Raw genomic sequence first — 27419 nt, 5'->3', positions numbered from 1 at the left:
GCTTCTTCAGCACTGCACATTATGCAATTCGTTGGGCCAAAACCATTGCCTTGCCCTGCTTAAATGAAAGATAAATTTAAAAATAACAACCAAACAGTTGTACAAACAATGGTAATGGCAGTAGCGCTACATCTGGTACTATTGCTACTGTTAACGACAGTAATGAATAAAAAATGGTTTTATTTTATTTTGCCAGTTAATAGTGATCGGGAGTGGGTGTGGTCTGAGCTCTCTCCCCCTCTCTAGCTTCTCAGTTCCAGCCTTCCACTCACTGATCATCGTGGGAACAAACAGCATCACAGAGCACAGTGTACAGGAACTCAACAAGAAGGTGAGGGGTCAGGGGTCAGGGGTCAGAGCTAAAGCGCATTTGGCCCAGAGCAGGACCAGGATATTTCTGCTCAGGTAACTGTCATTTTTATCACCTCTCTCTCCCTCCCCCCCTCTCTCTCTCCCTCTCTCTCTCCCCCCCCTCTCTCTCTCCCTCCCCCCCCCCCCCCCTCTCAGGAGAATGAGATCGATGCTGTGGGGGTGGGGACTCACCTGGTCACCTGTACCCAGCAGCCCTCCCTCGGCTGTGTGTACAAGGTCATTACCGGCCCCGCCCACATTGTATTTTACCCCACCTGCGTCTGCTGCCGTGCCCAGCCAACTAGTGCATCTCAGTAAATCTCCTTCCCTCCCTCTGTCCATCCCTCCTTCTCTCCCTCTGTCCCTCTCTCCTTCCCTCCCTCCCCCCCCCCCCCCCCCCCCCCCCCCCAGCTGGTGGAGGTGAAGGGAAGCCCCAGGATGAAGCTGAGTGAGGACCCAGAGAAGAGCACCATGCCGGGGAAGAAGAGCGTGTACCGGCTCCTGGACGCCCAGGGTGAGAGAGAGAGAGAGAGAGAGAGAGAGAGAGAGAGAGTGAGAGTGATAGAGAGCGAGTGAGAGTGATGGAGAGACAGCGTGATAGAGAGAGAACCCTGCTTCAGACGTGTACCTCTCTCCACCTCTGCTCTATCCTTCCCTTCTCCCTCTCTCCATCTTACCTTCCCATGTCCTGTCTAGCCGTCACCTCTCCTCAATCATCCATCTCTCCTGCCCCTCCTTCTTCTTTTTCCTGGCTCGCCCCCCCTCCCCCCCCATACTGACAGGGGTCATCCCTCTCTCCTCCTCTCCTCCTCCTCCCAGGCCACCCCTTCCTGGACCTGCTGTGCCTGTCGGAGGAACCGCCCCCTCAGGCGGGCGTGGCTCTCAGGTGCCACCCTCTCGGGGGGGACCAGGACGTCGCCACGGTGACGGCCTCCCAGGTGACCAGACTGCGGCAGGAAGTCTTCTCTCAGGGACAGGTGAGCCTGACCTTTTACACCCCCTGATACACCCCCTGACCCCACCCCCCATCCCACCATTACTGATACACCCTGCACCCCCCTTACCCCCACCCCCCCCACCATTACTGACACACCCCCCCATCTCCCTCCCCCACCCCATAAAACTACAGCTGTTTCCCTAAGCATAAATCTCCCCCCCCAGATCACCCACCCCCTCAGAAATGCGAAGGAGGTCAGAGAGAGTGTTCAGAGCTCCCTAAAGACCCTGCAGCCACAACACAAGAGGCTAAAGGACCCCGAAATATACACAGTGAGTTAGCCTCCTGTGTGTGTGAGTATGTGCACAGTGAGTTAGCCTCCTGTGTGTGTGAGTATGTGCACAGTGAGTTTGCCTCCTGTGTGCGTGAGTATGTGCACGTGTGAATATGTGTGTGTGTGTGCGCACGTGTGATTGTGCATGAGTGTGTGTGTGTGTGTGCGTATCTCTCACTATGGCTACCACCTGTATATCCCTATACAAATAAATTCCCATATTTTCAGTATTCTCGGACATGATTATGATCATGATGATGCATGTGTGTGTGAGTGTGTGTGAGCGTGAGATCATGATGATGATGATGCATGTGTGTGTGTGAGTGTGTGTGTGAGCGTGTGATCATGATGATGCATGTGTGTGTGTGAGTGTGTGTGTGAGCATGTGATCATGATGATGCATGTGTGTGTGTGAGTGTGTGTGTGAGCGTGTGATCATGATGATGATGATGATGCATGTGTGTGTGTGAGTGTGTGTGTGAGTGTGTGATCATGATGATGATGATGCATGATGCAAAGTGTGAGCATCGCCACCAGAACATGACAAAAAAGAAGCACATGCACAACTTTGTGTGTGTCTACACGCCAGTACACACCACACACACAGATCTATGTTTAAGCACAAACAGCTGTGTACAAGTTCTTACCATTGCCATTTCCAATTTAAACAATGGGTTGCTGCAGTAATGCATTCCGTCCACCAGGTGGCAGCATCAGAGAAACTCCACGCAGTTCTGAAAGAGGTCAGACGTGGTGACCGCAAGCAGAACAGCAGCAGCGGCAAGATCCTTGTGGAGAACTGAAGCTTCTGAGCATGTTGGCCATAATCGCAGCTAAAACATCCGTTTGGTGAAATTATTTTTTAAATGTACACTGTTCAGCGATAGAACCGGGGGCGAGGCGGTCGGCTATCGGTAATCACTGGTTCTTCATCGACCGTTTTCCCTCCATTTTTTCAGTGTTGGCCGGTCGATTGCACAGCAGAAGCGTCATTACTGGTGAACCCGGCTGATATCCCACCAGTGGCCAGTTTGCATGCACACCAATTATTTTAAGGCAATATTCCAATTAAGCTTTTACATTATTGCGTGTGAATTATTACGAACAACATTCAGTTCACTGCATCGGAAAGAAATCCGGATGTTTGCATGCACCGCTAATCCAAAAGACAGGGCAGAAATCCATGTGTGTTACCGGGGGTTTGGCCTAATGCGAGTAAGCTTTCACCCAGAGACTGTAAAAAATAAGCGAGTAAGCTTTCACCCCTGTCACTGTATGTCTCTGCTTTTCACATGATCGCCCTCATGACTGGACTTGGATTGTCTTAATCGGGCTGTGATCCGTTTACTACTGTGCATGAAAAGGTGTTTTCAAAAGCACGTCTTTATGTCTGAAAAATACATCCTGATATCTCCTGGCACTTATCAACTGTTTTTTAACAACAAGAAGAAAAAAAAACAAAAACAAATTGAGGCGTATGACGGGTGGGCGAGTTCTGCAAGAGGAAAAAAAAAAAAAAAAAAACGTATCGAACGACACGAGAGTAACTGTGTGGACCGAATTCTGTTCAATTCAATACAGCGTTATTTTGTGTATGGGGGTGCACGTCTTCATTCGCGTGAGACACCATGGGAGGTGCCGTATGTTAAGTGTGAGGGTCTGCACAGCACTGCCATACCATGCAGGATTTTTACCTTGGAAAATATTTATTAAATAATTACGCTCACGGTTGTAGCTAGCCAGCTACCGCAACGGCGAAGGTGGAGAAGCGCAAGCACAGTGAAGCGAAACGTCACCCAAAAAAAAGTTTCTTAAAAAAGCATGGAGAGTCAACCTTGGAATTGCATTTCCTTGATGGCGACAGCTGTCGAAAAAAAATTGAGATATAAAAATAAAAACGGTTTAAAAACGGGGTACAGAAATATTTTTAAAAAACGAGGTCAGTGGGGAGGCTTGAGGATGTAGGCATAGACTTCTTTGGTTGTAAACACAGGACCACAGCAAGGCGAAAAAAAAAAACCTGCATGGTATGCCTTTGAACTGTTTTCTGTGCGGAATGTTTTTGTGATATACGGTGGTCCTTACCCAGAATTCACTGCTCACAAGTAATGTCCTGTTGCTAATGATGTCATTCAGTCATTACTTCAGTTTTTGCCAGTGATGTAAAGTTTATATTAAAATATAAACTTGCCAGATATGTTACGTGTTATTTGTAAGCGCTCTGTACTCTCGATGCTTAATTTAATTGCATGTTAGAGGACTTTACTTAAATGTTAGGGACTGCCATTGTATTCAGAGACCTATTTACAGTGTTGTCCTGTTAGTAGCATCGAAGCATAATTTTTGACTGCAGAACCATACATACGTGATAACATTTTTTTTTAAAAAGAATAAGCACTAATTACATTGTTTAAATGTGTATATACTCAGAACTAATGGCCGTACTGGTCTAGAAATATAATTTAATGTAAACTACAGAAATCTAATGTCAGCATTAAGCACAACACCGTTTTAGCATGAACTATTGCCATTAAAATGCTGTGTAAAATCTTCTGTCTTGTGTTTTCGCTCATGTCTGTGTGATAATCTGTTTTTCTGTGGCCACGCAACACCACATCCCTTTGCTTGGCCCCAGAGCTTGGTGCATTGTGGGTAGGAGGGAGTGAAATGGATCATGGGTGTTTATGTGCAGACTTGTGCTGGAAAAGGGACCTCCTGTCCTAATACTTTTCTTTTAAAAGAATGTCTGATTTAATGCTGTGTGCATCCACCTGTGAATCTTCAAATATTTTGTTGAGGAAAACTGCTTACTTAGTGACTGATCTTCTATCTTCTACACACACTCTCTCTGTCTCTCTCTCTCGCACACACACACAGTCCAGGTCTGTTTCTTCTCCTGCCCCCTCTTCAGAAGGAGGACAGTGTCCGTTCCCTGATTGGGTCCTCACTGGCCAGTAGCTGAAGATTCCTGCACACGCCCAGTGCGCACATGTGGAGATGATTAAGGAATTGCAAGTCGATGATGTCACACGCACGCACCCAAACTCCAGTGGATAGAAACATAGACACACACACACATAAACACCCAGTTTAACTGAGACAGCCATTGCTGTGGAGCTGCCCAACACAGTTAAGTTGTCAAAATGCACACTTTTAAACCAGGTAAGTAACCTGAATTTCACAAGCAAAAATGTGCCCACACACACAGCTAATTTGTGCTCCCCAAAATGAAGTGTACTTTTCATTAAAAAAGTCCCACAAAGAACTAAAGCCTGTTTAAATGAAAGGTTGTCTCCACTGGAATGTTCCGGAAAGTGCAGGGATGAAAAACTCCTCGATTGTGCGTAAACACACACACCCTCCCCTACCTGCGACTACCACACTTGAGACTCTCACCTGGGACTATCTCACCTAGGACTCTCACCTGGGACTACCTCACATGAGACCCTCATCTGAGATTACCTCACCTGGGACTACCTCACCTGCGACGACCTCTCCTGAGACTACCTCACCCGAGATTACCTCACCTATGACTCACCTGTGACTCTCTCACTGTCTTCCTGCAGGCTCCACCCTCCTCCACCGTTCGCTTGTATTGTTACATTACATTACATTACAGGCATTTAGCAGACCCTCTTATCCAGAGCGACTTACACAACTTTTACACAGCATTTTTACATTGTATCCATTTATACAGCTGGATATATACTGAAGCAATTGCTCAAGGGTACAACGGCAGTGGGCAGTGTCCTTACCCGGGAATCGAACCTGCGACCTTTCGGTTACAAGTCTAGTTCCTTACCCACTGTGCTACACTCCGTCCTATTGTTGTCGGAGAGGCCAGATACTCGGGCGTCGGTCCTACGTTGGCCCGGTGTCAGGCCACCTGTGTCTGCAGGGTGCGCCCTGTGGCCATGGCGACCGGTCCAGGGTGGCATGGGGTGGTGTGGCCCTCTTCAGACGCATTTGACTGATGGTGGAGGAGGTGTCTTAGTTTGGAATTATTTCCTGTGGTGTATGCAGCCTGAGGTCACTCAAGGAAAGTCTGAGCGCAATATAAAATTATAATTGTGCATTCAGGCTGTAAATTTTATGTGCTTATATGTAATGATACTCCATCTGGAAACATAACATCACACTGTATAAGCTGCTTTGGAATTACCTGAAGTGCGTATATCTATTGCTTCACATCACAACAAGCCTGCGAACGCCGCATACTGACCACTCCGGTCGTGAGAAACTTCTACAAGTATCCCTCGTCTTCATCGCACACAAAAGCAGCCTGGGCCAAACGAAAATACACGCTGAAATCGCAAAAGCTTTATAGCTAAAGTCAAAAGCTCCAGACGAAAACTATGCCTTTAAAACGACCTCGGCTTGTTTGGAACGGCTGTTCATTCCATATCCGAGGACGTATGATATAGACTGCAGTTATGTTTTACGCCCCAAGATGTCGCCGTTTCCCCTCTGTTCGCAAGGTTTCCGTTCCTCGCTTTCTCTGTTTTTCATTCGTTCTCTCTGCTGCCTGCATCTTTTACAGTGATATAGAATTCTGGAAGAAGGAAAAAAAATCCAGCGAATCTCTTTCCGGCCTGCAACGCCTGCGTTTCCTTCCAAGGTGTCTCGCGCTGCCGCAGACGGGACCTCCGGCGAACCAAAAGGGGCTTGTGAGCGGAAACAAGCGCCAAACAACAGGCGAACAAGCAAGTATTTTCTTATAAAGACAATATCGAGGAAATTCCTGAGATATACACGCAGCGAAGGAGAGCATGCGTACCGCAGCCGCGGCGCTCAGCGGCCTCCTTTCGCTAGTGCCGCCGCGGCGGGTTTGAGGACTCCGGATAAGCTCGCTCGCCAGGATGGAGCGCTCTGGGCTTGGACGGCAACTCGGAGCTGCTGTACCGCCGCACCATGTCCGACTCGGCTGATCGCGAGACTCTGCAGCCCCAAATCTGGTCTCACCTCTCCGTCTCATCTCGCCGCCGTCCCACCTCCGCATTCTTCGTCCTGCCAACGGACGCCTCTGCTCTTATCAAAGCTTATATGCGTTATATTATTGCACGGACTGTTACAGTATTGAGATATTTCATGTTCCATTGGCAAAGGAGGCTAGTTTTACGCAGCGGGGTTTGCCTAATTTTCGCGAAGGTGGCAGAGGCGTGTTTGTCGGTTCGTGCGGTTTACGCGCTGGCTGTAATGTTTGTATACGCACAGACCGTGTTTGTGTGTACGCTTGCGGTTTAGCTGAAGAAAAACAGAACTGTGTGGACCTTTTGTTATGCAATAGCAAATCCAAAGAAAATAATACGAACATTAGGATATTCTGGCAAGTTGCGTCCAAAATGAGGTGGACAGCTTTCTCGAAGGTTTAATCTTTTGGTTACACATCCAGAAGGTGTCTGGAAAGGATAACACAGAAATAAACTTTTGCTCCCGGATTGTAACAGACGTGTTTCATTCCATTCGCCTACGGATAATTTTTTTTCCAGTATTCAGGCGTCGATATTTTATGTCGTTCTATAAGAATTTATTATATGCAAGATAGTCACCTTGCTTTTTGTTTAAGAGGAAAGCACATAAACTACTATTTAGTAATATTTAATATTTACTCACTACAAAAGCACATTATCAAAACAGCTCCAACAAAAAAAAACATTTTTTTTAAAGCGCAGAATCTTAAATCCCGGCAACCGTATCTTGGACTCCGGCGCTTGGCATGCACTGAGGATGTGCGCCGCGAGGTTCGGAGGGATCGCAAATGGCTGCGGGGACGAGGCTAGCAACGGGACCGGACCGGCCACCGCGTCCCGGATGTTGGACTGGGCCGAGGCCGGCTCGCGGATCCTGCACAGCCTCGAGATCGGAACCGTCATGACGGTGTTCTACCAGAAGAAATCGCAGAGACCGGAGAGGAGAACCTTCCAGATAAAACTGGACATGCGGCAGATTGTGTGGAGCAGAAATCCTGACAAAATCGAAGGCGAGAGTAAGTATTTGGGGACAAATCCATTACAAAAGTCCTGAACAGTGTTGGTTGTATTTTTTGGTAATACACCCGCTGGTAGTGGCAGTGGTATTGCTATAACACGTGCAAAGAATTGCCGTTGGAATTGCATTTCTGTGATCTCGTCACAAGCGACCAGGATATGCAGGCTAGTCAGTCGTTCTACATTAAACATGCTACCCCAGCATTCACTCACGGGGAAAAGGGGGACGTTCATTCGGTTACCATAACAACGGGTTTGTCCTCAGGTCAAGAAGCTCTCGGGGTGAAATAAGGCTGAAGAGGGTGCTGGGTCTCTTAAAACCAGGGGACGGCAGTATAGCCCAGGTCACGCGGTGAGGTCAGCTGGAGGTCAGGTCAGGTGTGCAAGGGGGAGTCATGCATGTTATAAAATTTTTTTATTTGAATCCTTTATTTAGCCAGGGAAGGTCCATTGAGAGGGGAGAGGGGTAAAGCCCCTGGAGCAGTTGGTTGGGTTTAAGGCCTTGCTCAAGGCCACAGCGGCAGAGTTCTTTCTTGTAGGGACCCAACCTCATCCCTCCAGATACAAGTCAGCATCCCTATATGCCCGCCGGTGGCTCGAACCTGCAACTCTACAGCTTCCAGTTGAACACCCTACCACCCTGAATATTTGAATTAAAAAGGATTTTGTAGTGATCTTTTTGAATAATAGAAAACATAGACATAACATAAGTCCTGCAGTCCACCTGTGAGTTACTGTTCAGAGCTGAGTCAAGCCCCTTTCCCACTGTAGAGCTGAACCAGGCTGGCTCATTATACCCCTTTCCCACTGTAGAGCTGAACCAGGCTGGCTCATTATACCCCTTTCCCACTGTAGAGCTGGAATCAGTATACTGTTTTCAAGCTCTATTTTAGAAAAAAAATGAAATGGTCAATGGTCTTTTGGCAGGTGCTGAACAGCTCAAATTTGACTGAAGGTTACCTCGTGGGGTTGCTGGTTTAAGTCCACCTGGGGATTCGTTTGCCACTGTATCCGTTTTTATTCAGTCTTTGACACTTGAAATCTGGGTGGGTGGGCAGTCTCTCAGTCAGTCTCAGCCATTGTTCCCAGCTGTTACCGTGGCTACTGTAAAGGGAGGGACCGACAGGAAGTATCGTGCCACGCCAGGCCGCTGTACCACGCCAGCGCTTCCTGCCCCCTTTCCGCTCCGCCTCGCTCTCGGACCCTGCGTATTTGTCGCTTTCTGATGTAGCGCCAAAGAGTGATTGGCCAGGGGGTTGGATCAGAGAGAGAGAGAGACTCAGAGAGAGAGAGAGAGAGGCAGAGTGAGACAGAGAGACAGAGTATGTGACTGTGTGTGTGTATGTGCGTGTGAGTGTGTCCGTGTGCGAGTGTGTGTACATGTGCGTGTGTGAGTGTGTGCATGTGTGTGTGTGTGTGTGTATGTGTGTCTGAGGAATGTTTAGCCAGCCTGTTTTGATTTCTGGGGGAGGAACAGGGCTGACAGGTTTCAGGAAATGTTTGGATATCTGGGAGAGTTCAGAGGACTGATGCGCGCATTAGGAGCGCAGGCTGGGCCCTATAGAGCGGCTCAGTCAGTAAAGACTCTCACTGTGAGCGCAGGCTGGGCCCTATAGAGCGGCTCAGTCAGTAAAGACTCTCACTGTGAGCGCAGGCTGGGCCCTATAGAGCGGCTCAGTCAGTAAAGACTCTCACTGTGAGCGCAGGCTGGGCCCTATAGAGCGGCTCAGTCAGTAAAGACTCTCACCACGAGCGCAGGCTGGGCCATATAGAGCGGCTCAGTCAGGAAAGACTCTCACTGTGAGCGCAGGCTGGGCCATATAGAGCGGCTCAGTCAGTAAAGACTCTCACTGCGAGCGCAGGCTGGGCCCTATAGAGCGGCTCAGTCAGTAAAGACTCTCACTGAGAGCGCAGGCTGGGCCCTATAGAGCGGCTCAGTCAGTAAAGACTCTCACCCCGAGCGCAGGCTGGACCCTGTAGAGCGGCTCAGTCAGTAAAGACTCTCACCCCGAGCGCAGGCTGGACCCTGCAGAGCGGCTCAGTCAGTAAAGACTCTCACTGAGAGCGCAGACTGGGCCCTATAGAGCGGCTCAGTCAGTAAAGACTCTCACTGCGAGCGCAGGCTGGGCCCTATAGAGCGGCTCAGTCAGTAAAGACTCTCACTGTGAGCGCAGGCTGGGCCCTATAGAGCGGCTCAGTCAGTAAAGACTCACCGCGAGCGCAGGCTGGGCCCTATAGAGCGGCTCAGTCAGTAAAGACTCACCGCGAGCGCAGGCTGGGCAGGATGGCCTCGCCGAGGCGTGGCGTGGCGGAGCGGGTCTCTTGGCAGGCAGCCGGTTTGACTGCATGCCACCTGCGCCTCGGCACGCAGGATGCAGTCAGCCAACCGGGGCAAAGCTGGAGCAGGTCAGGTGAGCTTGTTTAGGGCTGTCTTGCGCAGCGCCTGTAAATCACTTCGCTGAGCGCTCAGCTGTGTCCCACGGTGCGTGAACTCTGCGATCCTGAGATACCGCGGAGTCGCTGCCTACGTGAAGCCGCAGGGCCTGAAGTGAAATGTGCGTGTGAAACAAAACAACAACAAAAAAAAAAAAGAAAAGAATTCTGTAGAACTCTTGAAGGAAGGCGAGCGTTTCCGAGGCGCTCTGTCTGTCCTCTGACAGGCCGCAGGCCGGCTCTGTGCTGGGGGCCCTGAGGCCCTGGCAGTGAGGAACGTGAGGTCTGCGTTTTCTGCCAGACGCATTTTAGCCGCTTACAGGTGCGTTTAAAGGCAGAAGCAGTGGAAGGAAAAAATTACAGACGCACGAGCGCCACCCATCCCTGCGCGTTTCAAGAATTGTAGGTTAAGAAGAGGTAGGTTTTTAAAAAAGAAAAGAAATGTGTATTAGGCCGCGTACGTGCAGTTCACACCCTAATTTGGAATGTCCAATCAGCTGCTTGCGGCTGTTTTAGTGTGCCATCCCCGCTGCCGATTGGAGGGGTTGCAGACGTGTGTGGTTCTCCTCCGAAACCCCGGGTTTCGCCAGCTTGCTCTTTTCACACCGCGGGCCCACAGGCTGGCTGCCGCAGGGTGGAGTCAGAGGAGGACCTTTCGCAACCGGCATTGCCATGCAGTCACTGGAGAGCAATGAAACGTGACCCCTAACCCCGAACTGACATATCGATCCGAGACTGTGAGGCTCATCCATGCAGTGTGTGTGTGCGTGTGTGTGTGTGTGTGTGCGTGTGGTGGGGTAGGGTGTGTGTGCATGTGTGTGTGTGTGTTGGGGGGTTTGGTGTAGGGCGTGTGTGTGTGTGTGTTTTGCGGGATGTGGCGGGGGGTAGGGTGTGTGTGTGTATGTTGGGGGGGTTGGGGGAGGTTGGGCGTGTGTGTGTGTGTGTGTGCGTGCGTGTGTGTGTGAGCAGTGCAGTGGCTTAGCTGAATGAGCTGAACGGCAGGCTTTTTTAAGGAACGGAAAGGTGGGCTGAACAGCCAGTGAGTCTCCTTAACCCTAACCCTAACCCTAACCCTAACCCTAACCCTAACCCTAACCCTAACCCTTCACTGCCTGGGAAAGCAGTCAGACGAGGTGCTCGAGCTGGGACTCATCCCACCCGCAGCCCTCCCGCTCTGGAGCTGCCATGGATACTCCCCTCAAACCTCCCCCCCTCTCCCCCCTCCCTCCCCGAGCTGGCCTTCTCTCTCTCCCCCTCTCCCCCCTCCCTCCCCGAGCTGGCCTTCTCTCCCTCCCCCGCTGGTGGAATTCCTTCCTCTTCTCCTCCCTGCCTTTAGATGTAAAACACATTTCCCCTCCATAGGTGATGGTTCTGTTTAACTTTTATTTTTTTGAAGTGGGTATCTTCAAAGAAGCCTGGAGTTTTTTTTATTTTTCTTACTTCCTGGAAGAATGAACCTTGACCTCAAAGTGTCCGTTTCACTTCCTGTGGCTGGTGTTCTGAATTGTCCGTCAGTCACATGACAGTTCTGGACAGCTTCTAAGATTAATATGAATTTATGACACTAGCATTCATAACATGAGTGGCTGAGTTTTAAAAAGATTTTGTGGACCGTATGCATTCAGAAAATTTAAATATTAACTATTCATAAATGACAAGTGTTTTTCAGATGCTACTTCAGGTACTCTTACCTGTGATGCTAACCTGTGCTCACCTGATCACTGCTCCACACTGCTGCTCTGACCGCTGCTCCACACTGCTGCTCTGACCACTGCTCTACACTGCTACTCCACACTGCTGCTCTGACCGCTGCTCCACACTGCTGCTCTGACCACTGCTCCACACTGCTGCTCCCTGGGCTGGACTGCTGTGGGGAGTGGCTCGTTTACACTCTTTCTCTCTCTCTCTCTCTCTCACACACACACACACAGACACATGTGCGTACACACTCAAAAGCACATGCTCACACAAATCTCTGGGGAGGAATTCACTTCTCATCTGGTTTATGGCTTTTCTGCAAGACGAAGAGTCCAGATTGTGTGTGTGTGTGTGTGTGATTCCAGATCGCAGCGGTGTGTGTGTGTGCGTGTGTGTGGCCGCAGGTCAGGAGGGGGGAGGGGAAGAAGTTTATTTTTTACCTTATCATATTTCCTTGTTGTCTCCTTCCTTCCCTCTGTCTTTTCCCCCTCCCTCTGACCCCCTCCTGCTCTTTCCTTCTTTTTCTCTCTCTCTCCAGCAGATGCACACACACACATACACACACACAACCAAGCAGACTCAGGCTGGGAGAGACACACACACACGCACACACACACACACACACACAGCCAAGCAGACTCAGGCTGGGAGAGACACACACACACAGGCACACACACACACCCAGCCGAGCAGACTCAGGCTGGGAGAAACACACATGCACACACACACAGACACAGACACACACACAGAGACACACACACACGCACACACACACACACACACACACACAGCCGAGCAGACTCAGGCTGGGAGAGGTCTGTTCTGCTCTGTAGGGTCATGTAGAGGGGTCTGTGTAATATGACACATTGTAAACGTGTAGCCTGAGACGTGTTAAGAAAATAAGCAGTTTGATAAGGCTAGGTCCTGGGGTTTTAGGCTTTGGGGAGGTACTGTACTCCTCAGAAAAGTAATAAAATGTGTGTGTGCGTGTGTGTGTGTGCTTGTGTGAATGCGAAAGTGAGTGAGTGAGTGAGTTTGTGTGTGTGTCTGTGTGTCTGTGTTTCTGGGCATGTCCTTGAGTGTGTGCGCGCGTTTGTGTATGGATGCATGTGTGCGCGAGTCTTTGTGTGTGCGTGTGTGTGTGTGTGTCTGTGTGCGTGCGTGTGCGTGAGTCTGTGCGTGAGTCTGTGTGTGTGTGCGTGCATGTCCGTGCATGCGTGTGTGTGTATGCGTATGTGTGCGTGAGTCTGTGCGTGTGTGTGTGTGTGTGTGTGTGTGTGTGTGTGTGAGTTTTCAGGGACTGGGTATGGATGGTTTACCTGTGTATTTAAGGGTGGGTGTTTGTGCATTAATATGCATGTTTACTTGGTGGGCTTTGCGTGTGTGTGCGTATGTGTGCGTGAGTCTGTGTGTGTCTGTGTGTCTGTGTGCGTGAGTCTGTGTGTCTGTGTGTGTGTATGTTTACTTGGTGGGCTTTGCGTGTGTGTTTAGGACGGGGTGTAATTGGTGTCTCGCCCCTCCTGCACCCCTGCAGTTGACATCGGGGAGATTAAGGAGCTCCGTCTGGGGAAGGGCTCCCGGGATTTTGAGCGTTACCCTGAGGAGGCGCGCAAGCTGGACTCCTCCCTCTGCTTCATCGTCCTCTACGGCCTCGAGTTCCGCCTGAAAACCCTGAGTGTGGCCGGTGAGGCTGTCTGCCTGTCTGTCTGCCTGTCTGCCTGTCTGCCTGTCTGCCTGTCTACCTGTCTACCTGTCTACCTGTCTGTCTGTCTGTCTGTCTGCCTGTCTGTCTGCCTGTCTGCCTGTCTGTCTGTCTGTCTGCCTGCCTGCCTGTCTGCCTGTCTGTCTGCCTGTCTGCCTGCCTGTCTGCCTGCCTGTCTGCCTGTCTGTCTGTCTGTCTGCCTGTCTGCCTGTGTCTGTCTGCCTGACTGCCTGCCTGCCTGTCTGCCTGTCTGTCCCTCTCTCTCTCCACACCCAAGCTGACCCTCTGTCTCTCCACACCCTCTCTCTCTCTCTTTCGCAGCATTCAGTGAGGAGGAGGTGAATATGTGGGTGACGGGGCTTAACTGGTTGATGGCGGACTCTGTGAGGTCATCGGCCCCACAGCACACAGACAGGTGAGCCGACGCTCGAATTGCCGTAGCGGCCAATCAGAATCGAGTGTTCAGCAAAGCCATGTAATAAATAGTGATGGCAGTGAATTGCGTGAAACCAGCAGTGCCGGTAAGCGGACCGTCCCGTCCCCTCCCCTCCCCTCCCCTCCCCTCCCGCCCTGTCCCGTCCCCTGCCGTCCCGTCCCCTGCCGTTCCTCTGCTTCGCATTCTCTTCTCTCATTCTTTCCCTTCCCTCTCCTCTTCTCTTGTTTTTTTTGCTCACTCTCTCTGCTCCTCCTACCCTCACAAACACACACACACACACACACACACACACCCACCCTGCACACGTACAGGCACACACACACACACACACACACAAACCCTGCACACACACACACACACACACAGTTAGACATGTTTAGGAAAAGATAAATAAAAGCTTGTCTCGGTCGCCTAATCCCTTAATGCTGTTGGCACGGCAATAAAACTTCAGGAGTCTGTCGTTCGGGCTCCAGGGCTTCCTGTTTTGTAAAGGAGGTGGGGCTCGTCACAAAAGAAGTCTCTGAGGTCCCCCATCCAAGCACAGAACCTGACCTGGCGCAAAAACAGAACCAGTCTCACCGTACACTGATAGGTTTGGCCGTCTCCAGTGCCCGTGTAAAGGCCTCTAACAGACCAATGGCATCGTCCACTGCAGGTAAAGGCCTTTAACAGACAAAATGGAAGCACTCTTTCATTTGCTGAGCAAACAGATATAAAAATGGCTGCCTTTTCACATCTGGCACATTTCTGCAGTCTGTCATGGGGGAGATTCCTGAGGCCCCTATATTGGGAATTTACTGTGTGTTGTAAATCACCTGATTGTGTGAACCAATCAAAAAGACTGATATCCAGAGATAAGCACTATGATTGGTTGGAATCAGCAGGTCATGGTAGCTCCACCCATTTTTGGGCTCCCACTGGAGACCTTGCTGTGCACATTGCTGGAGTCTTTCCTGTGTTTGCAGGAATAATGTTCCTGAATCATAAAAGCGTTGTCCCACCTGGGATTCGAACCCGTGACCCCACCAACCCTCCCTCCCCTTCTCCCCTCTTCCCCCCCCTCAGATTTTCTCCCGGGTTTCCTTACCCCCCGTTTCTTATGTTCCAGGTGGCTGAAGAAGCAGTTTGACCTCATGGACCGTAACCAGGAGGGAAGGTGGGTGAGAATCCAGAACCTACAGTTGGGTCGCAACCAGAGCCCCCAAGTGAAAAGGGTTTGGGACAGTGCAGATCTGGGATTAGCGGGGGTTGGGGTGCAGGAAAACGTGCTGGAGCTGGAGACCAGCTGCTTTTTTTTCACGCCGCAGCCGCGAACGCGCAGCGCAGGGGGGGTGGAGGAGACCCAATCATACGTGAGCTACCCAGCAGCCCCAAACTTCTACTTTTTAAAATTTCTGGCCCATACTAAAGTTTGCTCCGGAAATATAAACGTGGATTTTTTTTTTTTTTTTAAAGCTGTGCTATTCCTGATTTGCTGAGTTGTTTAATTGGAAGAGAGTGCAAGGCTGGATAGTGTGAGTCAAGTCCGATCGATCGATCCTAACCACAGCCAGCCCAACACCGTCCCTGGGTTTGCTTGGTTATTTTAGAGGGCGTGTGTTTGTTTGTGTGTGTGTTTGTGTGTGTGTGTGTGATTCTAGCCCTCTCTCCTGGCCTGGTGATCTGCCTTACACTGGCTTAAACAGGCCTTGTTTCTATGGAAACAGCAAGCAGGGTAAAGTTCTGTTAGAAAGAGTCTCTCGAGGATCTGTGGTGACACCTGTTTTACGAGAGAGAGAGAGAGAGAGGAAGAGAGCGAGGCAGAGAGAGAGAGCGAGAGGGGGGGGTGGGGCCCTGTACCTGAAAGGACGCAGGTGTAGCGTGAGCTGAAAGCCTGATTATCCAGCTTCCTGTAATTTAGAGACGGCCGGGGCCATTCTCACATAAAGGTCACGTCCCGCGATCTTTACATAGCAGCTGTCTTATCCTGTGGGCCCTACCTGTCCCCCCCCCCCACCCCCCTACCCCCCCACCCCCCAGGAGGCAGGCAGTCACCTGGTCAGGCCAACGTTTTAACGGCAGCTCGCTGCGTGTCATTAAAGCTGAGGAGGAACTTTCGGCTGTTTATGGTACACGCTCACTCACGCACGCAGCGCTGAGTCACCTGCCTGGGCACATGACCTCATCACTTTCATTACTGTGTTTGGAGCTTCCATTTCATGCTGGTGGCTTGCTTGTCTATGATTGAGTATGCAAGTTTGAGTACACCAGATGAGAATGTTTTTAACTAGGTGAGATTGTCTGTAGATGTGGTGTAATCAAAGTCAGACGGATGATGTGCTTATTTCCGGGGGTTTCTCTGAGTGTATTCAGGGGCACGCTTTTCAGGAAGTAAAGCATACTTTTTAGGAGGTCTCACAGAGAGGAAGAGGCAGAGCCAACTTTGAGACCCTTAAATCAGAGAGGAAGAGGCGGAGCCATCTTTGAGACCCTTAAATCAGAGAGGAAGAGGCGGAGCCATCTTTGAGACCCATAAACAGTAGGCAGTATGTTTAGTAGACTGCACATATTTTGAGGACACGTTAGTTAGGAGGCTCCTTCGAACATTTTGTCGTTCGTAGACCAGGATGGACAGGACGGGACGGGACGGGACGCGGTGGGATGGGGGGATTGTGGGGTACCGTGGTGTGCTTGTTTCGGCAGGGCCAGGCTGGTGAAAGAGAGAGGGTGTGGTCAGCCCTCTCTCCGCCAGGTAGGAGGCGTAAGTAGGACCTATTTCTCCATTTTGTAAAACCCCTCGTTTGTGGAGAAACGCTGGCGATAAATAAGAAAGCCCCGTGGCTCCTCCCCCATGACCTCCCCCACCCCCCCGACAGGAAGTGGAGCCCGGTACAAACAACAAGCCTGCTCAGACCTGATAAGACCCCTTCGTCCACTGCAACAGGAAGTGATGCGGTGGGGGTGGGAGGGAGCCACTTCCTATCTCCGGGGGTGGGGGGGGGGGGCTGGGGGGGTGGGATGGGGATGGAAATAGAATTTAAAATCAGTGAAGGAGGAAAAAAGAAAAAAACACAAGATGGGAGAGAAGGATGGTGGGGCAGCCCCGATGCAGCGGGCTGTGCAGCAGGGCACCCCCTTTAGCATTGATTTCTCGGGTTCGTCTTATTTCCAGACGCGTGGCTTTGCGGAGCTGTGTGCGCTCAACGCCGCTCTTGGGTTCTCTGCGTGTGAGGCAGCCGCTCTTGGGTTCTCTGCGTGTGAGGCAGCCGCTCTTGGGTTCTCTGCGTGTGAGGCAGCCGCTCTTGGGTTCTCTGCGTGTGAGGCAGCCGCTCTTGGGTTCTCTGCGTGTGAGGCAGCCGTTCTGTCGGCCCTACGGCGTCCTCCACACGCCGAAGGTTAGGCCGGATCGGTAGCCACGCCCTTATTTTGAACCCTCGTTTAGAGTGTGAAACCGCAAGTACGTGATTTAGAATGCTATCAATTCAACGTTCTAATGCTGATGTCACAGTCGCTGCTGGCAGCTGAGAGCAGTGGAGTTCTAGAACACTGAAAACCTAGAACTAAAAAAGAAAAACGTTCCAAGAAACCCCACTCTTCAGAGGGTTTGAAAGAAGCTGCGGTGTCACAGCTCCTCCTCGTTGCTGCTCCGTCTCATTAGAGTGAAGCGATGTTTGCCGGTGGCTTATTTCAGCCCCGGTATTTTGTCAATATTGACCCATGTCAGGGTGCGCCCATGGACACGCAGTGCCCCCTGCAGTCCCAGAGGGAGAAGTGCGGCGTGCTGGGACTGCGCCACGTTCAGCAGAACCGCCGCGCGCACCCTCGCCATGGAAACGCCGCATGCCGCTGCCAGATACATTCCGAGTTCCATTCCGTAGGGGCCCAGCTCGGGCACGCTTGAGGGGATTAGTGGGCCTGAGCGGGGGTTGCAAGAACGGGTCCAGAACTTTGCCTCCAGTTTTTGGGTCTGGTTGGGTTTCAATGGGTGTTTAATTAACCTCTCGATCCTAATGGTGGTTCCCATTGCACCACACACACCCTCAGCGGCCCTGTAATCTGTCTGTCTGTTTGTCTGTCTGACTGTCTGTCTGTCTGTCCCTCAGTATCACAGCCAAGGATGTGAAGGCCCTGCTTCCTCAGATCAACTACAGGGTGCCCAACATGCGCTTTCTCAAGGACAAACTGCAGGTAGGCCCTCGCCATAGAGTCTCACGTTACACTCACTGGAGACAAACTGCAGTATGATGGGTTGGTTACTGTATTACTGAGATCCTGGGTTGGTTACTGTATTACTGAGATGCTGGGTTGGCTACTGTATCACTGAGAGGCTGGGTTGGTTACTGTATTACTGAGATGCTGGGTTGGCTGTTGGGTTACAGAGGTGCTGGGTTGGCTGTTGGGTTACTGAGATGCTGGGTTGTTGTCTCACAGGAAGTGGAGGCGCGCTCTGAACTCTCTTTTGCACACTTCGCTCAGCTGTATAGAACACTGATGTTCGACACTCAACGCATCGTGAGTACTGAGCACACACACTCACACACACACACACTCACACACACTTACACACACACACTCACACTCACACACACTCACACACACACACACTCACACTCACACACACACACACTCACACACACACACACACACACACTCACGCACACTCACACTCACCCACTCACACACACACTCACACACGTACATACACACAGGCTCTTTTGTGTACTTGGGGGCAGTTCTTGGCCCCATCCCTCATCATGGCTCCTCCCCATTGTCTCCCTCAGATTATTGAGCAGCTGGAGCTGTCCTTCCCCCTCCGGTGAGTCCCTCCTCCCCTCTCATATCCCTCCATCCTTCTCTTCTATCCCTTCATTCCTCTCTCCATTCGTCTTTCCTGTCCCACCCCCCCTCTCTGTTCTGCACTTCTCCTGCTCTGCCTTCTTTGGCTGTCATCCCTCTCTCTGTACCTCTTCGCTCCTCCTGCTGTCTGCTCCACCTGTGTGTTGTGCTGCCCCCTGCTGTGGTGAAGGAGACATTGCACCTGCTGGTTTGTGTAATTTAGAGGACATTTCTCAGCGCAGTGTGTTTGAAGCCTCTGCCTTTTGAGTTTCAGATTCATTTAGGATTTTTCTGTGTTTGTTCCCTTGTGTGTACCTGTGTGCGCTTCTACGTGTGTGAGTGTTTCTACATGCGTGCATGGCTTTACTGTGTACTGTGTAGGCGCACGTGTACTCTGTGTGTGTTTGTGTTTATGTGCGTAGGCGTACGTGTACTCTGTGTGTGCGTTCATGAGCGTGTGTTTGCGTATTGTTTCCTAATGTGTAGGAATGTGGATCGCCCAGAACTGTGCCAGATCTCCTTATACGACTTCCAGAAGTTCTTGCAGCTGGACCAGAAGGTATAGCTAAACATCTTTCTCTGTCTCTCTCTGCCACACTTTGATCCAACAGTATCAGGGGAGACTGTCTTTAGAACAGCGAGGAAGCAGAACATCTTTTTCTGTGTCCTAGGCTCGCTGAACTTCTCTGCACAAGTCCAGAATGGTTTGGAATAAGGCTTCCAAACATGAGCGAATTGTGTTGCCGGTTATGTGACTGTGATATGATGGTTATGTGATCTTTGACCTTTGTTCCAGGAATCATGGGCCTCAGACACAAATCGAGTCAGGGAGTTCCTTTTGGGGTACCTGAAGGGGGGTGCCCCAACAGAGCCCTCCCTGCAGCTGGATGAGGTGAGGGTCACACACTCACGTGCACTTACACACGCACACGCACACGCACACAAACACTCTCTCTCTCACACACACACACACACCCATGCACAAACCCTCAAACAGACTTTAGTAGAATCAGTGTCTCTCTCTCTCTCTCTCTCTCTCTCCAGTTCCTCACCTTCCTGTTCTCCAGGGAGAATTCTGTGTGTGAGCTGCGTCCTGCACCGGTGTCTCCTGAGGAGATGAAGAGGCCCCTGTCCCAGTACTGGATCTCCTCGTCCCACAACACGTACGGGCCGGGGCGTGGCTGGGCGGGTGGGCGTGGCCAGGCGGGGTGGGCGGGGTCAGGCGGGGCCGGACTGGGTGGGCGTGGTCAGGTGGTCATGCACGTTAATTATTTTTCACTCGACGGCAGTGAGACGGAACTTTGGGCATGGTCCTGAGTAGCTGGACTACAACTCCCAGAAGCCTCTCTGGGAAAGTGTTGCACCGCTGCTCTTTGCGTTTATATTCTCCCTGAGGAGTTAACATGCTCTTTCAATCCACAGTATTATTACATTTTATTTTAGGGGTTATGTATAAAAGTATGTATTCTGTCCTATCCAACGTATGGATATGTTGTCTCCCCCCCGCAGGTATCTGACAGGTGACCAGTTCTCCAGTGAATCGTCCCTGGAGGCCTATGCCCGATGTCTTCGCATGGGTTGCCGCTGCATTGAGTGTGAGAATTTAAACGAAAATTCTAATTTATATTCAAACTCAAATTCCATTTATGTTTTTTCAATAAGGGAAATCAAATTCGAACTCAAACGAACTTCACGGCCATTACAAACGCAATGGCCGTGCATGCCTGTCTTTCTGTCTGACTGTCTTTCTGCCTGACTGCCTTTCTGTCTGACTGTCTTCTTTCTGTTTGACTGTCTTTCTGCCTGACTGTCTTTCTGCCTGTCTTCTGTCTGTTTGACTGTCTTTCTGCCTGACTGTCTTCTTTCTGTTTGACTGTCTTTCTGCCTGACTGCCTTTCTGTCTGACTGTCTTCTTTCTGTCTGACTGTCTTTCTTCCTGACTGCCTTTCAGTCTGACTGTCTTTCTGCCTGACTGTCTTTCTGTCTGACTGCCTTTCTGTCTGACTGTCTTCTTTCTGTCTGACTGTCTTTCTGTCTGACTGCTGCCCCTCTTGTCTCTGGTCCAGTGGACTGCTGGGACGGACCTGACGACCTGCCAATCATCTACCATGGCCACACCCTCACCTCCAAGATCAAGTTCCTGGACGTCCTGCACACCATCAAAGAGCATGCCTTCGTCACGTCAGAGTGCGTACGCGTGACACGCACACACGTTAGCCGCACACGCGCTAGCCGCACGTTAAACACGTCACACACTCATTACAACCCCCCCCCCCCCCCCCCCCGGCTCCTCCCCCAGGTACCCGGTCATCCTGTCCATAGAGGACCACTGCAGCGTGGTCCAGCAGAGGAACATGGCGACTCACTTCAAGAAGGTGTTTGGTGAGCTGCTGCTGACCAAACCGGTGGACCTCACCGCTGACGAGCTCCCGTCGCCCTACCAGCTCAGACGCAAGATCCTCATAAAGGTGAGCGTGCTCTGAGACCAGCGACCGCACGGTCTGACCACAGAACCGCACACTACAGAACCGCACACCACAGAACCGCACACTACAGAACCGCACACCACAGAACCGCACGGTCTGACCACAGAACCGCACACCACAGAACCGCATGGTCTGAACACAGAACCGCACACCACAGAACCGCACAGTCTGACCACAGGACCGCACACTACAGAACCGCACACCACAGAACCGCATGGTCTGAACACAGAACCGCACACCACAGAACCGCACACTACAGAACCGCACACCTCAGAAACGCACGGTCTGAACACAGAACCGCACACTACAGAACCGCACACCACAGAACCGCACAGTCTGACCACAGAACCGCACACTACAGAACCGCATGGTCTGACCACAGAACCGCACACTACATAACCGCACGATCTGACCACAGAACCACACACCACAGAACCGCACAGTCTGACCACAGAACCGCACGGTCTGACCACAGAACCGCACAATCTGACCACAGAACCACACACCACAGAACCGCACACTACAGAACCGCACACTACAGACCCGCACACTACAGAACCGCACAGTCTGACTACAGAACCGCACACCACAGAACCGCACGATCTGACCACAGAACCGCACACTACAGAACCGCTCAGTCTGACCACAGAACCACAGAACCGCTCAGTCTGACCACAGAACCACAGAACAGCTCAGTCTGACCACAGAACCACAGAACCGCTCAGTCTGACCACAGAACCACAGAACCGCATGAGAGCCGCACAGTGTGTAGTGATGCGTACCGATGCGTAACGATGCGTACCGATGTGTAACGATGCGTAACGATGCGTACCGATGCGTAACGATGCGTACCGATGCGTACCGATGCGTAACGATGCGTAACGATGCGTACCGATGCGTAACGATGCGTACCGATGCGTACCGATGCGTAACGATGCGTACCGATGCGTACCGATGCGTACCGATGCGTAACGATGCGTACCGATGCGTACCGATGCGTAACGATGCGTACCGATGCGTAACGATGCGTACCGATGCGTACCGATGCGTACCGATGCGTACCGATGCGTACCGATGCGTAACGATGCGTACCGATGCGTAACGATGCGTACCGATGCGTAACGATGCGTACCGATGCGTAACGATGCGTACCGATGCGTACCGATGCGTACCGATGCGTACCGATGCGTAACGATGCGTAACGATGCGTACCGATGCGTAACGATGCGTACCGATGCGTACCGATGCGTACCGATGCGTAACGATGCGTAACGATGCGTACCGATGCGTAACGATGCGTAACGATGCGTACCGATGCGTAACGATGCGTACCGATGCGTACCGATGCGTAACGATGCGTAACGATGCGTAACGATGCGTACCGATGCGTACCGATGCGTACCGATGCGTAACGATGCGTACCGATGCGTACCGATGCGTACCGATGCGTAACGATGCGTAACGATGCGTAACGATGCGTAACGATGCGTAACGATGCGTAACGATGCGTACCGATGCGTAACGATGCGTAACGATGCGTACCGATGCGTACCGATGCGTAACGATGCGTAACGATGCGTAACGATGCGTAACGATGCGTAACGATGCGTACCGATGCGTAACGATGCGTAACGATGCGTACCGATGCGTAACGATGTGTACCGATGCTGGCGCTGAGCTGCAGCCCTTTCTGCTTTCAGCACAAGAAGCTGGCGGAGGGGACGCTGTACGAGGAGGTGACCTCCGGCAGCTACTCTGAGAGCGACATCAGCAACTCCCTGCGCAACGGCATCCTCTACCTGGAGGACCCCATCGACCATGTGAGTGTGTGTGTGAGTGTGAGAGAGAGAGAGAGAGAGTGTGTGTGTGTGTGTGTGAGAGAGTGTCTGTGTGTGAGAGTGTCTGTGAGAGTGTCTGTGTGTGAGAGTGTGAGTGTCTGTGTGTGTGTATGTGTGAGTGTGTGTGTGTGTGTGTTTGTGTGTGTGTGTGTGTGAGAGAGACAGTGTGTGTGTGTGTGTGTGTGTGTGTGTGAGAGAGAGAGAGAGAGAGAGAGTGTGTGTGAGAGAGAGACAGTGCTTATCTGCTCTGTTTCTGTGTGTTTTAGACCTGGACTCCTCACTACTTTGTTCTGACCAGCAAAAAAATCTACTACTCTGAGGAGACATCCCGTTACCAAAGCAATGACGAAGAGGAGGAAGACGAGAGCAAGGAGGTGAGAGAGCCTGTGACTGTCCACTGAACACTCCACACAGTACTACAGGAGGGCCAGTGACTATTTCAAACTCTACTGGCCACACACAGTCCCCGCAGGAGTATTTCACACCCTACAGGGCACACAGTACTACAGGAGAGCCTGATTTGCGCGCCTCCTCCCTCAGGAGTGCAATAATAACCAGCAGCACTGCGCGGAGCGCTGGTTCCACGGGAAACTGGGCGGGGGTCGGGACGGGCGCCAGGTGGCGGAGAAGCTGCTGCAGGAGTACTGCGAGGGCGCGGCCAAGGACCAGGAGTACGGCGAGGGCGGGGCCAAGGTCGGGGCCAAGGACGGGACCTTCCTGGTGCGCGAGAGCGAGACTTTCGTGGGAGACTACACCCTGTCCTTCTGGTCAGCTCCTCCCCACCTCCCTCCATCTCTCCACCACTCTCTACCTCCCTCCATCTCTCCCCACCTCCCTCCATCTCTCTACCACTCTCTACCTCTTCCCACCTGTCTGCCTCTCTCCACCTCTCCCCACCTCCCTCCATCTCTCCACCACTCTCTACCTCTTCCCACCTGTCTGCCTCCCTCTACCTCTCCACCTCCCTCCATCTCTCCACCTCCCTCCCTCTCCCTAAACCTCTCCATCTCTCTCACAGCCTCAGCGTCCCAATCTCTTTCTCTCCACCTCCCTCCATCTCTCCACCTCACTCTCTCCCCTTTTGCAGATCTGGTTCATGTTTTGTAATGTGTCTGAAATGTTTAAACTCTGCAGATTCTGCTCACAAGCTCCTTACAGCCACAGCCGAAGGATACAATTGCATGAAAAGATGTTTTTTATAAAACCGGGTTTGTTGTTAAATGGTGTTAAACCTGCAGGGTGTTTCCTGGACCCAGGTTTGATCTGCAGGGGCCGCTGTGTTCGTTACGCTGTCACAGTACGATGTGACAGTTTGAGAGTTTTGAAAAGGGAAAGGAGAGTTGTGAATCTGCCTTTATTCTTTTCAACAGGAGTATTCAAGGGGAACAAACGCTATGACGGGCTCCTTAAAAATGATTTAACTTTAACACGCATGTCCGCGTGACTTAAATATCACCTGAATTTAGTCTGAGCATTAAGCTTGTCGTCATGTGTACAAACACTATATTTAAGATTTAAAGAAGGAATTTGAAAAAGTATTTTTTTTACCCTGTGTTCCTATAATGCCTATAAAGAACAATCCTGTTACAACATCAGACTGAACAAACAAGAAAAACCCTCTCAGCTGAGTACACCTGTGTGACTCACCTGTCCCCCCCACCCAACCCCCCACCCCCACCCCCTCAGGCGTTCTGGGCGTGTGCAGCACTGTCGGATCCACTCCCGCCAGGAGGCGGGCTCCACCCGCTATTACCTGACGGACAACCTGGTGTTCGACAGCCTGTTCCGCCTCATCTGCCACTACAGGGACACGCCCCTGCGCTGCAACGAGTTCGAGATGAGGCTGGCAAGCCCCGTGCCCCAGCCCAACGCTCACGAGAGCCGGGAGTGAGTGAGGGAGAGGAGGGAGGGAGGAGAGAGGAGAGGGAGGGAGAAAGATGAGAGTGAAATGTGTGTGAAACTGACTCCGCCCCTCTTTGCGTCAGGTGGTTCCACTCCAACCTATCCCGTGTGCAGGCTGAGCACATGCTGATGCGCGTGCCGAGAGACGGGGCCTTCCTGGTGCGCAAACGCAGCGAGCTCAACTCCTACGCCATCTCCTTCAGGTACTGAGCCAGCACACACTGGCCAGGGGCCCTGTACTGCCCTTTCATACCACTGCCACTGCCACACTGCTGCCGTATACACACAGCTGCCCTACATACTGCTGCCCTATACTCCATACCACTACCACACTGCTGCCCTACATACTGCTGCCCTATACACACAGCTGCCCTACATACTGCTGCCCTACACACTGCTGCCCTATACTCCATACCACTACCACACTGCTGCCCTATACACACAGCTGCCCTACATACTGCTGCCCTATACTCCATACCACTACCACACTGCTGCCCTATACTCCATACCACTACCACACTGCTGCCCTATACACACAGCTGCCCTATACTCCATACCACTACCACACTGCTGCCCTATACTCCATACCACTACCACACTGCTGCCCTATACACACAGCTGCCCTATACTCCATACCACTACCACACTGCTGCCCTATACTCTGTACACACTGTACTGCACATAGCGCTGTGGTGCTGTCAGTGCTGGGCGCTGCTCAGTGTGTGTCCTGTGTGTGGTGGGGCTGCTCAGTGTGTGTCCTGTGTGGTGGGGCTGGTTAGTGTGTGTCCTGCGTGTGGTGGGGCTGCTCAGTGTGTGTCCTGTGTGTGGGGGCCCTGCTCAGTGTGTGTCCTGTGTGGTGGGGCTGCTCAGTGTGTGTGGTGGCCCTGCTCAGTGTGTGTCCTGTGTGTGGGGGCCCTGCTCAGTGTGTGTCCTGTGTGTGGGGGCCCTGCTCAGTGTGTGTGGTGGCCCTGCTCAGTGTGTGTCCTGTGTGTGGGGGCCCTGCTCAGTGTGTGTCCTGTGTGTGGTGGGGCTGCTCAGTGTGTGTGGTGGGGCTGCTCAGTGTGTGTGGGGGCCCTGCTCAGTGTGTGTCCTGCGTGTGGGGGCCCTGCTCAGTGTGTGTGGGGGCCCTGCTCAGTGTGTGTGGGGGCCCTGCTCAGTGTGTGTCCTGTGTGTGGGGGCCCTGCTCAGTGTGTGTCCTGTGTGTGGTGGGGCTGCTCAGTGTGTGTCCTGTGTGTGGGGGCCCTGCTCAGTGTGTGTCCTGTGTGGTGGGGCTGCTCAGTGTGTGTGGTGGCCCTGCTCAGTGTGTGTCCTGTGTGTGGGGGGCCCTGCTCAGTGTGTGTCCTGTGTGTGGGGGCCCTGCTCAGTGTGTGTGGTGGCCCTGCTCAGTGTGTGTCCTGTGTGTGGGGGCCCTGCTCAGTGTGTGTCCTGTGTGTGGTGGGGCTGCTCAGTGTGTGTGGTGGGGCTGCTCAGTGTGTGTGGGGGCCCTGCTCAGTGTGTGTCCTGCGTGTGGGGGCCCTGCTCAGTGTGTGTGGGGGCCCTGCTCAGTGTGTGTGGGGGCCCTGCTCAGTGTGTGTCCTGTGTGTGGGGGCCCTGCTCAGTCTGTGTGGGGGCCCTGCTCAGTGCGTGTCCTGTGTGTGGGGGCCCTGCTCAGTGTGTGTCCTGTGTGTGGGGGTCCTGCTCAGTGTGTGTCCTGTGTGTGGGGGCCCTGCTCAGTGTGTGTGGGGGCCCTGCTCAGTGTGTGTCCTGTGTGTGGGGGCCCTGCTCAGTGTGTGGTGGGGCTGCTCAGTGTGTGTGGGGGCCCTGCTCAGTGTGTGTGGGGGCCCTGCTCAGTGTGTGTCCTGCGTGTCGCTGGGCTGCAGGGCGGAGGGGAAGATAAAGCACTGCCGGATCCAGCAGGAGGGCCGGCTCTTCATGCTGGGCAGCTCCGCTGAGTTTGAGAGCCTGGTGGACCTGGTCAGCTACTACGAGAAGCACCCGCTGTACCGCAGGATGAGGCTGCGCTACCCCATCAATGAGGACACGCTGGACCGCATGGGCACCACGGTAACCGGCTGGGTCTGGGGCGTGTGTGTGTGCGTGTGTGTGTGTGTGTGCCTGTCTGTCTGTCTGTGTGTGTGTGTGTGGGGTGTGTGTGTGTGTGTGTGTGTGTGTGTCTGTGTGTGTGTGTGTGTGTGTCTGTCTGTCTGTGTGTGTGTGTGTGGGGTGTGTGTGTGTGTGTGTGTGTCTGTGTGTGTGTGTGTGTCTGTGTGTGTGTGTGTGTGGGGATGTTTTACTATCTTTGTGAGAACGAAATGTCCCCACAAGGATAGAGAGATGAGGAAAATTACGCAAGGAGGGGACCTTTTTCTGGTCCCCACAAGTTCAAGAGACTGTTTTAGGGTTAGGACTTAGGGTTAGGGTTACAATTAGGTTAAGGTTAGGGTTAAGGTTAGGCATGTAGTGGTTAGGGTTAGAGGTTATGGAATGAATGTAAGTCAATGGGAAGTCCTCACAAGTAATA

The 27419-nt window shown here is 52.1% G+C and overlaps 3 protein-coding genes across 4 annotated transcripts in view; all 3 read left to right on the top strand.

The window, feature by feature from the left end:
• Window positions 1-4175, top strand: part of naprt (nicotinate phosphoribosyltransferase) — a 9085-nt gene extending 4910 nt beyond the window's left edge. For both annotated transcript variants that reach the window (XM_035415100.1, XM_035415099.1), the window contains exons 8-14: window positions 247-331; window positions 508-588; window positions 763-865; window positions 1171-1328; window positions 1513-1620; window positions 2327-2837; window positions 2875-4175. In XM_035415100.1, the coding sequence (XP_035270991.1) occupies window positions 247-331; window positions 508-588; window positions 763-865; window positions 1171-1328; window positions 1513-1620; window positions 2327-2425 (634 nt within the window). In that variant the 3' untranslated portion in view covers window positions 2426-2837; window positions 2875-4175. The remainder of the gene's footprint in view (window positions 1-246; window positions 332-507; window positions 589-762; window positions 866-1170; window positions 1329-1512; window positions 1621-2326; window positions 2838-2874) is intronic.
• Window positions 1-27419, top strand: part of LOC118225974 (E3 ubiquitin/ISG15 ligase TRIM25-like) — a 487938-nt gene that overhangs the window by 188274 nt on the left and 272245 nt on the right. The gene's annotated exons all lie outside the window — the stretch shown is intronic.
• Window positions 6220-27419, top strand: part of LOC118225935 (1-phosphatidylinositol 4,5-bisphosphate phosphodiesterase gamma-1-like) — a 28600-nt gene continuing 7400 nt past the window's right edge. The window contains exons 1-19 of the mRNA XM_035415064.1: window positions 6220-7608; window positions 13275-13424; window positions 13764-13857; window positions 14987-15034; window positions 17961-18045; window positions 18289-18369; window positions 18639-18673; window positions 19180-19252; window positions 19490-19585; window positions 19738-19856; window positions 20203-20288; window positions 20760-20880; window positions 20993-21161; window positions 22880-22999; window positions 23284-23391; window positions 23558-23784; window positions 24704-24904; window positions 25003-25122; window positions 26779-26962. Of these exons, the coding sequence (XP_035270955.1) occupies window positions 7350-7608; window positions 13275-13424; window positions 13764-13857; window positions 14987-15034; window positions 17961-18045; window positions 18289-18369; window positions 18639-18673; window positions 19180-19252; window positions 19490-19585; window positions 19738-19856; window positions 20203-20288; window positions 20760-20880; window positions 20993-21161; window positions 22880-22999; window positions 23284-23391; window positions 23558-23784; window positions 24704-24904; window positions 25003-25122; window positions 26779-26962 (2376 nt within the window). The 5' untranslated portion in view covers window positions 6220-7349. The remainder of the gene's footprint in view (window positions 7609-13274; window positions 13425-13763; window positions 13858-14986; window positions 15035-17960; window positions 18046-18288; window positions 18370-18638; window positions 18674-19179; window positions 19253-19489; window positions 19586-19737; window positions 19857-20202; window positions 20289-20759; window positions 20881-20992; window positions 21162-22879; window positions 23000-23283; window positions 23392-23557; window positions 23785-24703; window positions 24905-25002; window positions 25123-26778; window positions 26963-27419) is intronic.

This window comes from Anguilla anguilla, chromosome 4 (genome assembly GCF_013347855.1).
Source record: "Anguilla anguilla isolate fAngAng1 chromosome 4, fAngAng1.pri, whole genome shotgun sequence".
NCBI classification, from domain to species: Eukaryota; Metazoa; Chordata; class Actinopteri; order Anguilliformes; family Anguillidae; genus Anguilla; species Anguilla anguilla.
Note: the sequence above shows the minus strand (reverse complement) of the source record. Positions and strands in the feature narration are given on the sequence as shown.